Genomic DNA, 12,988 nt, shown 5'->3' with positions numbered 1-12,988 from the left:
AGAACAAAAATTTACAGACAATACCACTTGTCATCCAAGATGTCTGTGTCTTTCTTTCTTCAGTCGTAAAGAAATTATGTTTTTTGAGAAAAAACATTTCAGGACTTTTCTTCATATAGTGGACTTCTATGGTGCCCCGAGTTTGAACTATCAAAAAGCAGTTTAAATGTGGCTTAGAACGATCCCAAATGTGGCTGTAAATAATCCCAGCCGAGGAAGAAGGGTCTTATCTAGCGAAATGATCAGTTATTTTTATTTTTCTATTATAATTTATATACTTTTTAACCTCAAACGCTCATCTTGTCTTGCTCTGCCTGAACTCTGCTTTTTCCAGTTCATGACAGTTAGGGTATGTCGAAAAACTCCCAACTTATTTTCTCCCTGAACCTTAAAAATAATTTCGAAATCATCCTACATCGCTGCAGAAGTACCAACCCAGTGTTTGCAAAGTGAGCATGCAAAGAAGATCAAACACCCTTAACAAAAAAGGTAAAACAGCGATTTCGGGATCGTTTACAACCGCATTTGGGATTGTTTGAAGCTGCATTTAAACTGCATTTTGGAAGTTCAAACTCGGGGCACCATATAAGTCCATATGGAGAAAAATGAAATGTTTTACCCAAAAAACAATTTCTTTATGACTTAAGAAAGAAAGACATGAACATCTTGGATGACAAGGGGGTGAGTACATTATCTGTGAACTACTCCTTTAAAAAGAGCTTTTGTTTTTGATACCGAACGAAGAAACAAAAATTAAGCTCTTATTCCTAAAAGCACAATATTCCATAAAACCACTTCACTTGCCATTCCGAATAATCACATGACGCACAGCACACATTCTAATGGATCAACTGACCAACATTAGCAAAAGCTCTTAAAAATCATGTGATCTATACTCACACCTTCTCGCTCATGTGACTATAAACAAGCTCCACAACCAGTTCAACAGCAGATAAGACTGTCAGAGCTGTGTATGCACATGATCAGGCCTGCGTTTTTCAAAAGCATCGTAAGCCTAAGTAGATTCCAGCCCCATTAGCACCGCAGGTCTCAAAGAACAATGCATTTGGGAAACCCAGCCCAGGAAAGGTTGGTCCCAATCCCATTAACCCTCTTTTGTTCCTACTTTTTTTTGCTTACACTTCACTTTCCTTAGAAATTAATAGAAGAATATGCATTTGGTGGCTTCCTGCCACAATGCTCGGGTGTTCAAGGTGCTTGAAGACCCAGGTGTTCTCTGTGTTGAACTTGATTGAGTTCACAAACCTTTTAAGTGTGTTATATTTAGTGGATCCTTTCTCAAATCACTTGCAATTGTGCTGTTGTCAAACACAAAAATCTGGCTGCATGTAGATTGTGTACACCAAGATATATCGGTTGACCACTACCGATATTTTCAGTATCGGAACCGATATTTTTAATTATTGCCATTGTTTAGTTTCTCTGTTTCACCAGTAAGTCTCAGCACTAAGAATCCAGTGCTTGAATGCATACTAGCAGGATTTTCTATGTTTTTTACATGTACGCTAGGGTTTGTATACAATACATGCTTAATGCAAAAACAATTTTTCCAACTGCTTATACTCTGTACACTAAGACTGTACATGCACGGCATGGTAACACTGGCCTAGCTATTTGCTTCACAGTTGAAAAAGAAACTTAAGATCCTAAGATTAAATCAGAGATCTTTAACCCTGCTCTTGGAGACCCAATGTCTGGCATAGTTTATTTCCAACCTGCTTCAACACCCCTGCCTGTGATTTTTCAAGTGGTCCTAATAACACTGATTAGCTGTTTCAGGTTGGTTTGAAGAGAGTTGGAAATAAACTCTGTGGGACACTGGTGTTTCGTCCAAATATGCCTACTTTGATACCATAGAGTAGGTGAAAACTGTAACACATCCGAATTCACAGTAGGCGAAAACTACCTGGATGACCTTTCGAAATTTTAAAGTGTGTGTTCGAAGGACACTTTACTATCTCGTGAAGCCATGGGAGAGGATTTATTCATGGTAGTACAACATGGCGGAAGTAATATGTCCAAATCCATTCATATTTCTCAAATTCATACTATGTACAATCGCCAAGTAGGTTAACCAAATATAGTACCTACTAGGCATTTTTTGACACACCTTGGAGAAAGTAGGGTTAAAGACCTCTGTATTTAATAGTCTGATCACATATGTGACCCTGGACCCTGGTAAATTTTTGAATAAATAAGGTTTCCACTGATGTATGGTTTGTTAGGATAGGACAATATTTGGCTGAGATACAGCTATTTGAAAGTCTGGAATCTGAGGGTGAAAAAACATGATCTTTAACTAATATCCTAACGATTTTAGGCATTAAAGAAAAATATGTAATTTTAAATCATACAATGTATTTTTGGCTATTGCTACAAATATACCCATGCTACTTAAGACTGGTTTTGTGGTCCAGGGTCACATATATTGCTTTATATGGACCACCCTGCTCATCACAAAATCGACCACTGGACTGATTCAAAGTCCATTGCCAAAACTGATAATCTAGTCTCTAGACATGGCTCAGGTCAGTCTATCAATGTACCTCTATGGACCTCTATAAAAGTGTGTAATACATCTGGTTAGGGGTTTGTTCAGATCACTAACCAATAGCAATAGTGACGCTTGACTACTGATTAAAGACACAAAGCAAACAAAACAAAGCCTTTTGGCTATAACAACAGTTATTTTTAGAGTATAATCTATGATGATCCAATTAACCAAAAAAGAAAGCAACAGCTGTTGCTAAAATATGTCATCACATAGGAAGCAAAGCACAATCCTGTGCAGCTTCAGAGACTGATCCAAACCAAGTGTATATCCGCCCAGCCAAACACAACGAGCAAGAGTTCAGTCACGCTGGCTAAAAATGGATGGAGCCCTACTGGCAGACATTCTGTCTGGATGCAGCAAGCTGATTGGTCAGAGAGGATTACCTCACCATGTATCAAATGATAATGCTAAATTGCTGAATTCCCATTGCGGAACTATTCATTTGTAACTCGGATGCAAAAACAACAGGAAAATATGTGTAACATAACATTACGACAATCAATATTACATCAACGTAAATTAAGCGAGAACATTTGAGAGAGTGGCGAAACGAGCCAAACCAAAGCAATATGACTAATAAGTATGAAAGCTGTTAAACCGAAGAACATGCCTGAACAGAGTATTTCAGAAAGATAGATGAAGACACCAAGCTCCACACTGCACTAAGGCCATAATTAAAAAAACATAGTAATACATTATAAAACACATCTTTAAAATAATTTATGGTACAAAGGTACTGCAACCTTCAACGTTCTCAAAGGTATGACTGGGCAAACAATTACAATTAAACAGCAATATAAATACTATAATAATAATAATAATAATAATAATAATAAAGTTGTCCTGAATGCTAACACACATCTACGTTACAGTATGTTAAATCAATGTAAATAGCAACTTGTTTCAGGCAGCCCATCTTTATCAAAAACATATGGATGTCCAGGTCTACATTGGTAGGACTGTTTAGTAATGCATTACAGACAGAAAAACAAAACAAATGTAGCTAATTATCATAATTACCATTGAGCATGAGTAGGCCGTCAGCGGCTGGGTGGGGGCATCCCACACGGCCTGAACATGAGAGAAGGAGACAGAGAGAGAGCAGTGTGAAACATATAGCCATATGCCAGTGTTACAAAATCTAGTTCATCTAGGCATCTAGTTTCCAGATTGCACTGCAACAAGCTCACCAGAACAGACCAGCTAACAAGCTTTGCCTTTTTGGTTGCGCTTTAAAGTGTTTAACATTAGCTCATTAGCTTAGCGACATGCTAACAACAGAGCATCAATGGATTGGTTTTCTCATGCAGTATTTTTTTCAGATATTTTGATGCTAGCATCTAAATCGGCTGTTAAAGACTCATTCATACCATGGACAATAACTACAGTTTTAATAATCGTTCATCACATTGCATCACAATGACAACAACAGAGAAATAATATAATTGGAATCACTTTTATGATGACTTCTCTAACTAATGAGCGATAAAAACTTTTACAGCCAATTAGAATACCTTTGGCTTTAAAGATACAGAGCATTTGCCAATATTGTCCACTGGTGTTGATACTAATATGTGACCCCGGACCACAAAATCAGCCATAAGGGTCCATTTTTAGAAATTGGGATCTGAAGGCTGAAAAAATAAGCTTTCATTGATGTTTGTTAGGAATATTTAAAAATCTGGAATCTGAGACTGCAAACAAATCTAAATATTGAGAAAATCGTTTTAGATTGAACAAAAAAGTTGTTCAAATGAACTTCTTAGCGATGCATATTACTAATCAAAAATTACGCTTTGATAAATTTACAATAGGAATTTTACAAAATATCTTTATGGAACATGATTCTCAGCAAGTTTTGAAACAGAGCTCTTGTCTCTCATGAGGAATGTTTTTTAGAAATGATTAACTAGCTTTGCTGTGTTACTGGGTCATCCTTAAGTTTGACCCCAGTCACAAACATACAGCATCAAATCTAAAGCTCGGTCACATGACACATACCATTTAGACATGTGAGCACTTAAGAAACAGAAAAATTAACTTTGAATCTGTCGCTGTCATGGGGCTCTGTACTTTTGGGGGATGGATAGGATGAATCCAGGGGCCCAGCCAGAGTAAGGGCAAAGAGAAATGTTTGGTTTTCTGTGATGTATTCCACATTGTTGTTGTGAATTCTGCTGATTTGTCACCCAGATAATACTATATAGGTGTCTAACATTGATCAGGTTTAGGTTTAGACCACAAAGCAGTCAGTATGTTTTTTTGTTTGTTTGTTTGTTTGTTTTAAGCATTTTTATAAATTTATGGAGTTAAACAAGCAATGCTAATTTCCATTATACAGTTATACAGTTGATGTCAAAAGTTTACACCCCCTTGCAGAATATGCAAAATGTTAATTATTTGACCAAAATAAGAGGGATCATACAAAATGCAAGTACTAACCTGAATAAGATATTTAACATAGCAGATGTTAACATATAGTCCACAAGAAAAATTAATAATTGGATTGATAAAAATGACCCTGATCAAAAGTTTACATCCCCTTGATTTTGTGTATTTGAACCCTTTCCAACTATGACTGTATGATTTTGAGAGCCATCTTTTCACACTGAGGACAACTGAGGGACTCATATGCAACTATTACAGAAGGTTCAAACATTTACTGATGCTCTAGAAGGAAAAACAATGCATAAAGAGCTCCCAATGTTACCGAGCCCCTAAGAATCAAGGGGTGATTTTTGATTGGACGATAAACATCTTTTACGTGAAATATCTTCTTCAGGTCAATACTAAATAAACAATAACATGCATTTTGTATGATCCCTCTTATGTGGGTAAAATAAACATTTTGCAGCTTCTGAAAAGGGGATGTAAACTTTAGACCTCAACTGTATACAAAAAATTACATATTTCTATCAAATCTAAAAATAAAAATGTATCATTCCATTCCTTTGTGGTAAGGCCAGTGAAAATGTTGGCAGAACAAGTAAAAAAGTGAGTACTTTTTATGCAGGGCTTCATCGCTTTATGCCAAATATAAATTCACTCTCTTTTTTTGATTTTGCGGTCAAATGTGGAAACCTGAACATGTTGTCCTGAGATTTCTCCATAATCTAGTCCACCAGATTTTTTTTAGAAAACATCCAGGTACACAGAGAATCAGCTGTAATTCTTCCAAGTCCTCTTATCACACAAACACAACCACACGCACACTATCCGTTGCCCAATTATTAAATGCGGACGCTCCTAGAGACATTACAATGTTTCACAGAGCTCTCGTCGTCTATCCACAGTGAATCAAACTATTGTTTCGTTTCATCTGCTTTGTGATTACGCACAACATCACAAGACAAACCAATACTGTATAGCGGTCAGATATCTCTGCCAAGTGTTTAATATTTCAACAGCACTGTGTTGTTTTGAACGCTTTAGCTAGAGTCAGCACATTCCCCGATGCTGGCAAACACTCGTGACGACCCATTAACCGAGCCATCGTTTATTAAACAGGTTTCTTAGGAGTGGTTCGCTCAGCACATCTCCTATCATCTGTTCGATTAAGTGCAGAACAGCATGTTTGAAAAGCTAAAGCACAGGTAGCTTAGCTAATTAAACATTTAGCTCATAATCTAGCGGTTTTATACTATTAACCCTTAACATGAAGTTAACCTGCAGTCCATTTGGGCTACTTGTGTTACTTGTAATGTTCCATAGTGTTGGGAATCATATTTTGTTAATATATTGTTATTTGCTATTATTGCCATAACGTTTATTACACTGACAGTAAACAGCATTCAATTCTAGTGTCAACTGCGGCAATATTTAAAACGGCTGCATTATTAATCATGCACGATCGAGTATTAACATAAATCAAGTTTCATGTTGACTTTAAAATAGGGCCTGTGTAAACAGTAGAGACCCTTATTCACTCTCCTGTCCTTTATCTGTCACACACAAGGGTGGCAGAGTGTGTCCTGCGCTAAATACAGCCCATACCCACACCCTTCCCTCTCTCTCTCTCGGTCTCTGCAGTGAGTGCCGCCCCATGTGTCTGGTCCATCTGCTCCAGCAGGATGAGCGAGAAGCTCCAGTGAGAGAGAGAGAGAGAGAGAGAGAGAGAGAGAGAGGAAGACAGAGAATGAGTGTAGCGCAGTGCCACACCCTGATCACAACGCCTTACGCACCTCTCTGCCCTACTATGACACACAGACACGCCGCTCAACACAAAAACAAATCGGATTGAATGATACTTGGGTTTAAATAAAGGAAAAGGCTATGACACAGTGCATTACAGTGATTTTACCATGATTAGGTATGGAGCATGGAGTGGGTGAGATACCAAAACATACAGAGGTGGTTAAAGGGACAGGGTGAAAACTGCATACACCTTGCAGAATCTGCGAAATGTTAATCATTTTACCAAAATAACAGGAATCATACCAAAAGCATGTTTTTTATTTTATTTTATGAAATAACAAGAGTTGAATTTATAAAAAAAATGACCCTGTTCAAAAGTTTACATCCCCTTGATTCTTAATACTGTGTTGTTTCCTGAATAATCCACAGCTGTGTTTTTTTTGTTTAGTGATAGTTGTTCATGAGTCCCTTGTTTGTCCTGAACAGTTAAACTTGTCTGCTGTTCTTCAGAAAAGTCCTTCAGGTCCCACAAATTCTTTGGTTTTTCAGCATTTTTGTGTATTTGAACCCTTTCCAACAATAACTGTATGATTTTGAGATCCATCTTTTCACACTGAGGACAACTGAGGGACTCATATGCAACTATTACAGAAGGTTCAAACCAATGCTCCAGAAGAAAACACAATGCTTTAAGAGCCGGGGATGAAAACTATTTGGAGATCAGGGTACATTTAACTTATTTTGTTTTTTGGAAAACATGTAAGTATCTTCTGAAGAGTATTACTAAATGAAAACAGTGTGATATTTAGGCAAAATAAGAAAAATGTACACTTCATTCTGTTCAAAAGTTTTTAACCCCTGGCTCTTAATGCATGGTTTTTCATAAACGTTTGAACCTTCTGTAATAGTTGCATATGAGTCCCTCAGTTGTCCTCAGTGTGAAAAGATGGATCTCAAAATCATACAGCCATTGTTGGAAAGGGTTCGAATACACAAAAATGCTGGACAACCAAAGAATTTGTGGGACCTGAAGGATTTTTCTGAAGAACAGCGGACAGTTGAACTGTTCAAAACAAACAAGGGACTCATGAACAACTATCACTAAACAAAAAAGAAAAAGAAAAAGAAAAACACAGCTGTGGATCATTCAGGTAAAAACAGAGTATTACGAATCAAGTGTATGTAAACTTTTGAACAGGGTAATTTTTATAAATTCAACTATTATTTCCTCTTGTGGACTAAACATCTTTAATGTGAAATATCTTATTCATGTCACTACTAAGTTAAAAAATACTTGCATTTTGTATGATCCCTTTTATTTTGGTAAAATAATTACTTTTGACATCAACTGTAAGGTAAATATTGCACAATAAGTAGGGGACAAAATAATCAATTGTCATTTCATACCATGGTAAAATCACTGTTTCACACAGCCTCGGGTAACATATTGCTAATGTTAGATTAATTTATGATTAAAAAAACTGTTACACTGTTTTAAAAAAAAAGTGAAAGACGCAACACGTTTGTGCTTGTTTATGTTAACTGAACTGCTGTGTGTCTAAAAGTCTGCGCATTATGAGAATTATGAGAACCTTCTCAGTTATGCCCTCCTTTTATTTCCATTAATCAAATAGGCCAAATCAGTGCAACTGCTGGATCTTCTTTGACAGAGATGAAGACAGATCTTATATGAGCCACATATAGTCAAAGGGGCCTCCACTTTCTCAATAAACATGAGTCTGGCTTTAAAAGCCTTATGAGACTCTTATGATGAGAGCATGAAGAGCAGGAAATGGATCTTACCCTTCAGAGGGTCCTGCTCTGCCCTCATGATGTCAATCAGGGAGCTCTCCAACGAGTGCATGTTCAAGCTGTCATACATCCTGGAACGATCCTGCGGAAGACAGAGTTGAGAAACATGTCAATACGTGGAATACAGATGTAGGTTTATGGGAATTATGGGATTGCATACAGCGCACTAATGCAGTCCGGAGGAAACCGGCACACACGAACGCATGGAATGGCATTTTTTCCGTGTTTGTGTGGGACTGAATTCACGCTCAGGATTCGGAGCCGCTGGAATGTTGTTTGTAAAGCTGTCCCGAGTGGAATTAACCAGGCTGGCTTTGTTAGATTTAGTGTATTTTGGACCGAAAGCTCAGCCAAACTAGTCTCACCGCGTAGTTGTTTTTAGGCAGGACGAAACCAACGTATGTGTGGGAGATTTGTGTCTGCCGCTTGTTTTTGTTATTCAACTGCATGACCAGAATATCCCTCTTCCCTTCTGCAAAAGTGGCACCTGCCTAACAACATGCCACAGATACCTGTGTCATTACCGCAATGAGCCCCAAGAAGGAATGTGAACATAAACAGAGCTCTCTGCCACCCGCCGGACCTCAGAGACATGTGTGTGCACATCACAGGAAACACACACTCACACAAACACACCACACATACAAGAACAAGTACATAGACTATAGGCTAAACACAGGAGACCCTCATTATGAACACCCTGTTGAAAACAAATGGACTTAGAATTGAAAGTGCGCTTGTACTGTACTTACCAGAGTACTTACGGGTAATATTAATAAAAAAGGCTGCTTAAGTGTACTTAAAGAGAGCACTGTTTCATGACTAAATGTCTTAGGTACACTTTTAGGAAGTGCACTTACTGTAAAACAATATCAAATTAAATGTTTTAAAGTACATTTTACAAACAATGTTATTGGTATACAGTGCACTTACTTCGATGTGTTGAGTAGCAAAGCACATGTGAAGTACTTTATTGTAATTGTAACTATACTTTGTTGTACAATATTACATTTAAAGCTAATAGGCCTACATTTAAATGTACTAAATTGCAACTTCATCACACCAATATGTAATTGAGTACGTTTCTAAAAACTTTAGTTCATAATAAATACTTTTAAAAAAGTATGCTAAATAGCACTTACTGTGTGTGTGTTTTTTTAATACGGCATTTTAAGTATTACAGACGCTAAAATCACTATTTGAATATTCCCTAACCAAAACCAGTCATAACAGTCAATCGGAAACGCTGAATAAATAAGCTTTCCATTGATGTATGGAAGTATTGTAATAGTTAGGATAGGACAATATTTAGTTGAGAGACAACTATTTGAAAATCTGGAATCTGAGGGTGCAAAAACATCTAAATATTGATAAAATCACCTTTACAGTCGTCCAAATTTAGTTCTTAGCAATGCCTATTACTAATAAAAAAATAAGTTTTAATATATTTACAGTAGGAAATTTACAAAATATCTTCTTAGAACATGATCTTTAACTATCCTAATGATTTTTGGCATAAACGAAAAGTCGATCATTTTGACCCATACCATGTATTTTTGGTAATTGCTACAAATATACCTGTGCTACTTAAGACTGGTTTTGTGGTCCATGATCACAAATATTACAGGTCTTGCAGTGTACATCAGTCTAAAAAATGTTTTCATTCTCCTTCAACATGTATCAACCTTAATGTTTTCTTTTATCTCCAGTATAATGTAACCAAGATAATGTGGGGTGGGTCAAATTATATTACCAACAATATCATAGCCATACAAACAGTCATCTAATCAAATCCTTGGGGATAAAATCAAGTCCTGTCATTTGTTAAATATACACAATACAAAGTTAAGTGCCCTGCAAACACAGCTGGTGTACATTTTGTTCTTCATAACCTTTAGGTTCTAGTTTATGTAGATAATGGTGCAGTATGAAGTGATTTAGTATGTGGTGCATCACTGAGAATCTCTAGCACAGACACCCATTAACCAACAGCAGCTGCTCTGTGGCAGGATCATACCAGATTACAGCTGCCCATCACTTCCCTTCCCATCATCACCCACTTCAGTCCAGCTCTACAGTTATTCTAATGAAATACATACATAGGGATGTAACGCTATTATCAATATCTTCCAGGCAAAAAGTGCAGTTTTTAAGATATACTTAAACTTTCTATTCTAACAAAAAAGGTCTTTAAAGTTGTGTTTTGGGCCATTATGCTTTGGCACAGTATCTATCAAATAAACTAAAACCAAAAGCACAATATAGCTTAATCCTTTAGTCAAGTCTAATTTTGCTGGATCATTAATAATTTTGCACGAGCTGATCAGCTTGTGATCCGGTGTTTTCTGCATTCTAATTTGTTTGGCTTCCTAAAACACCAGTGTGAATGTAATTTAGACTGACCAGTAAATCACAAATAAAAAGAGGGTCCCCTTTGAAGTTCAGGTATAAGTCAATCCTTCTTGATTTAAGAATGTTTTGATATTTTGGCTGGAAACAAGACAAAAATCTAAGTATGAAAAGCTTTTTTGCAGTGTAGATAGAAGAATTAAACTTTAAAATGTACAAAATGTTCATTCTTTTTTCCAATTCTTTATTTGAAATAAAAATATATATAACACTCTGTGTTGAGACCAAACATGCATAAAAACATATTGACAAATGAGTAGTTCTGAAAATGTGCAATTTGGTGCACTTTATACACTCTTAAAATAAAAGGTTATTTCTTGAAAGCAATAGTTTCATGAACAACCTTTAATAAAAATAAAAATTAAAAGGTTTTTTGAGGAACTCAAAATCTTCAAAGGCATTGCTACAAAAAAAAAAAAAAAAAAAAAAAAACCTTTTGGAAGCTTCTTAAAGGGATAGTTCAAAAATGAAAATTCTGCCATTAATTAATTACTCACTCTCATGTCGTTCCAAACCCGTAAGACCTTCGTTCATCTTCAGAACTCAAATTAAGATATTTTTGATGAAATCCGAGAGCTTTCTGACCCTCAAAGTGATTCAACTGCAATATTATGAAGCTACAAGAATACTTTTTGTGCACAAAGAAAACTGCTGTTAACAATGTTCTTACTACCTTTCTAGGCCTTGAACGTGTCAGTTGTGATGCTGACTATGCAAGGTCAGAGAAACTCTTGGATTTCATCAAAAATATCTTAATTTGTGTTCTGAAAATGACCAAAGGTCTTACAAGTTTGGAACGACATGAGGGTTTTTCGGCACAAGTCAGTTTAACATTACCATGACTTACCTAAATTAAAATAAGGGAATGAATTAATACAACGTGGCCATGATTTAACATGGCTATGAATTAATTAGTCGTTGAATATTACTTTTTAGCTCTACAGCAACAAAAGTTTTCACCAGTTTCAACTTAAAAACTTGCCTCAAAAATTTTAAGTCATTTCAACTAATAAGTTAAATCAACTCATTTTATTGTAATAAGTTAAAATGATCAGTTTTAAGCTGATTTAACTTAAAATTTTAAGGCAGCTGCTGAACTTAGGTTTTTTAGTTGAATCTGGTGAAAACTTTTTACAGTGCGGTGAAATGGATTTACTTATTGTAGAGTTAACGAAGGTTATCATGAGGATTGTAATGTTCGAAACGAAAGTCTTAACAAATGTCAGTAGACCAGGAAGATTTTAAAATGAGTGGTTCACTCAATAAATTTGTACGAACTTATGTTCACACTGTGAAAATACAAAAACAGACAGAAGACAGTGAGTGCAGCGCTGAAAAGGGGCAATAGTCTATAGTCTAAAATGTGCTACAGCTAGCCTTGATGACAGATAAATGTACACTTATGATGGACGTGGTTTAGAAAGTTCACAGTGTTGACCGCGTCACACGCAGCTGCTTCAAATTGGCCCTGTCACGGCCATCTGCCTCCCACAGGTAGAGCAGCTTTTAAAAAGCAAGAGCTTATATCATTCCTGTGCCGCTTTCAGCATCCAGTCCTATTCACAGGCGCTCACAGCGGAGCTTACAAACAGCGCGAGCTGAGAGAAGCTAAATATAGTTTTAGCAACATTGCCAGAAATAGTGTCTGAAAAAGCAGCTCAGTTCTCCAGCCAAGAACACGAGGCTGAAGACTCGTGATCCGACAGTTTGGGCTTTATGCTACCATTCAATACCAAATACCTGAAATGTTTATATAATCACTTTCTAAAATATAAAAGAGTTTTTTATTAACCATTCTTGTAGTTGAATCCAGCTTCTTCAATTGTGGCTCAAGACTAAGACCACATATTCCTAAATTCTTTACAAGACCAAGACCATGAAAATAGGGTCTCCATATTTTTATGAATTCGGGAGCATGTGGACTCATTTCTTGTGAAATCAAATAAGTTCATTATTAAGTTGGCTTGAGAAAGCCAACTTACTGAAATGCTATTTAAACGTACAGTCATTACATTGACGCAATGTTCAAATGAGCCAACACTATTCAAACTCCAACTG

At 36.4% G+C, this 12,988-nt stretch overlaps 1 protein-coding gene across 3 annotated transcripts in view; it reads right to left on the bottom strand.

Moving 5' to 3' along the window:
* Positions 1–12,988, bottom strand: part of cpeb2 (cytoplasmic polyadenylation element binding protein 2) — a 45,285-nt gene that overhangs the window by 16,432 nt on the left and 15,865 nt on the right. For 2 of the 3 annotated variants that reach the window (XM_073822939.1, XM_073822940.1), the window contains exons 3-4: positions 8,513–8,603; positions 3,596–3,646 (exon numbers count right to left, since the gene is read on the bottom strand). In XM_073822939.1, the coding sequence (XP_073679040.1) occupies positions 3,596–3,646; positions 8,513–8,603 (142 nt within the window). The remainder of the gene's footprint in view (positions 1–3,595; positions 3,647–8,512; positions 8,604–12,988) is intronic. The other variant, XM_073822941.1, reaches the window with a different exon arrangement.

Source organism: Garra rufa, chromosome 18, assembly GCF_049309525.1.
Source record: "Garra rufa chromosome 18, GarRuf1.0, whole genome shotgun sequence".
Lineage (NCBI taxonomy): Eukaryota > Metazoa > Chordata > Actinopteri > Cypriniformes > Cyprinidae > Garra > Garra rufa.
This window is presented reverse-complemented; position numbering and strand designations above follow the sequence as displayed.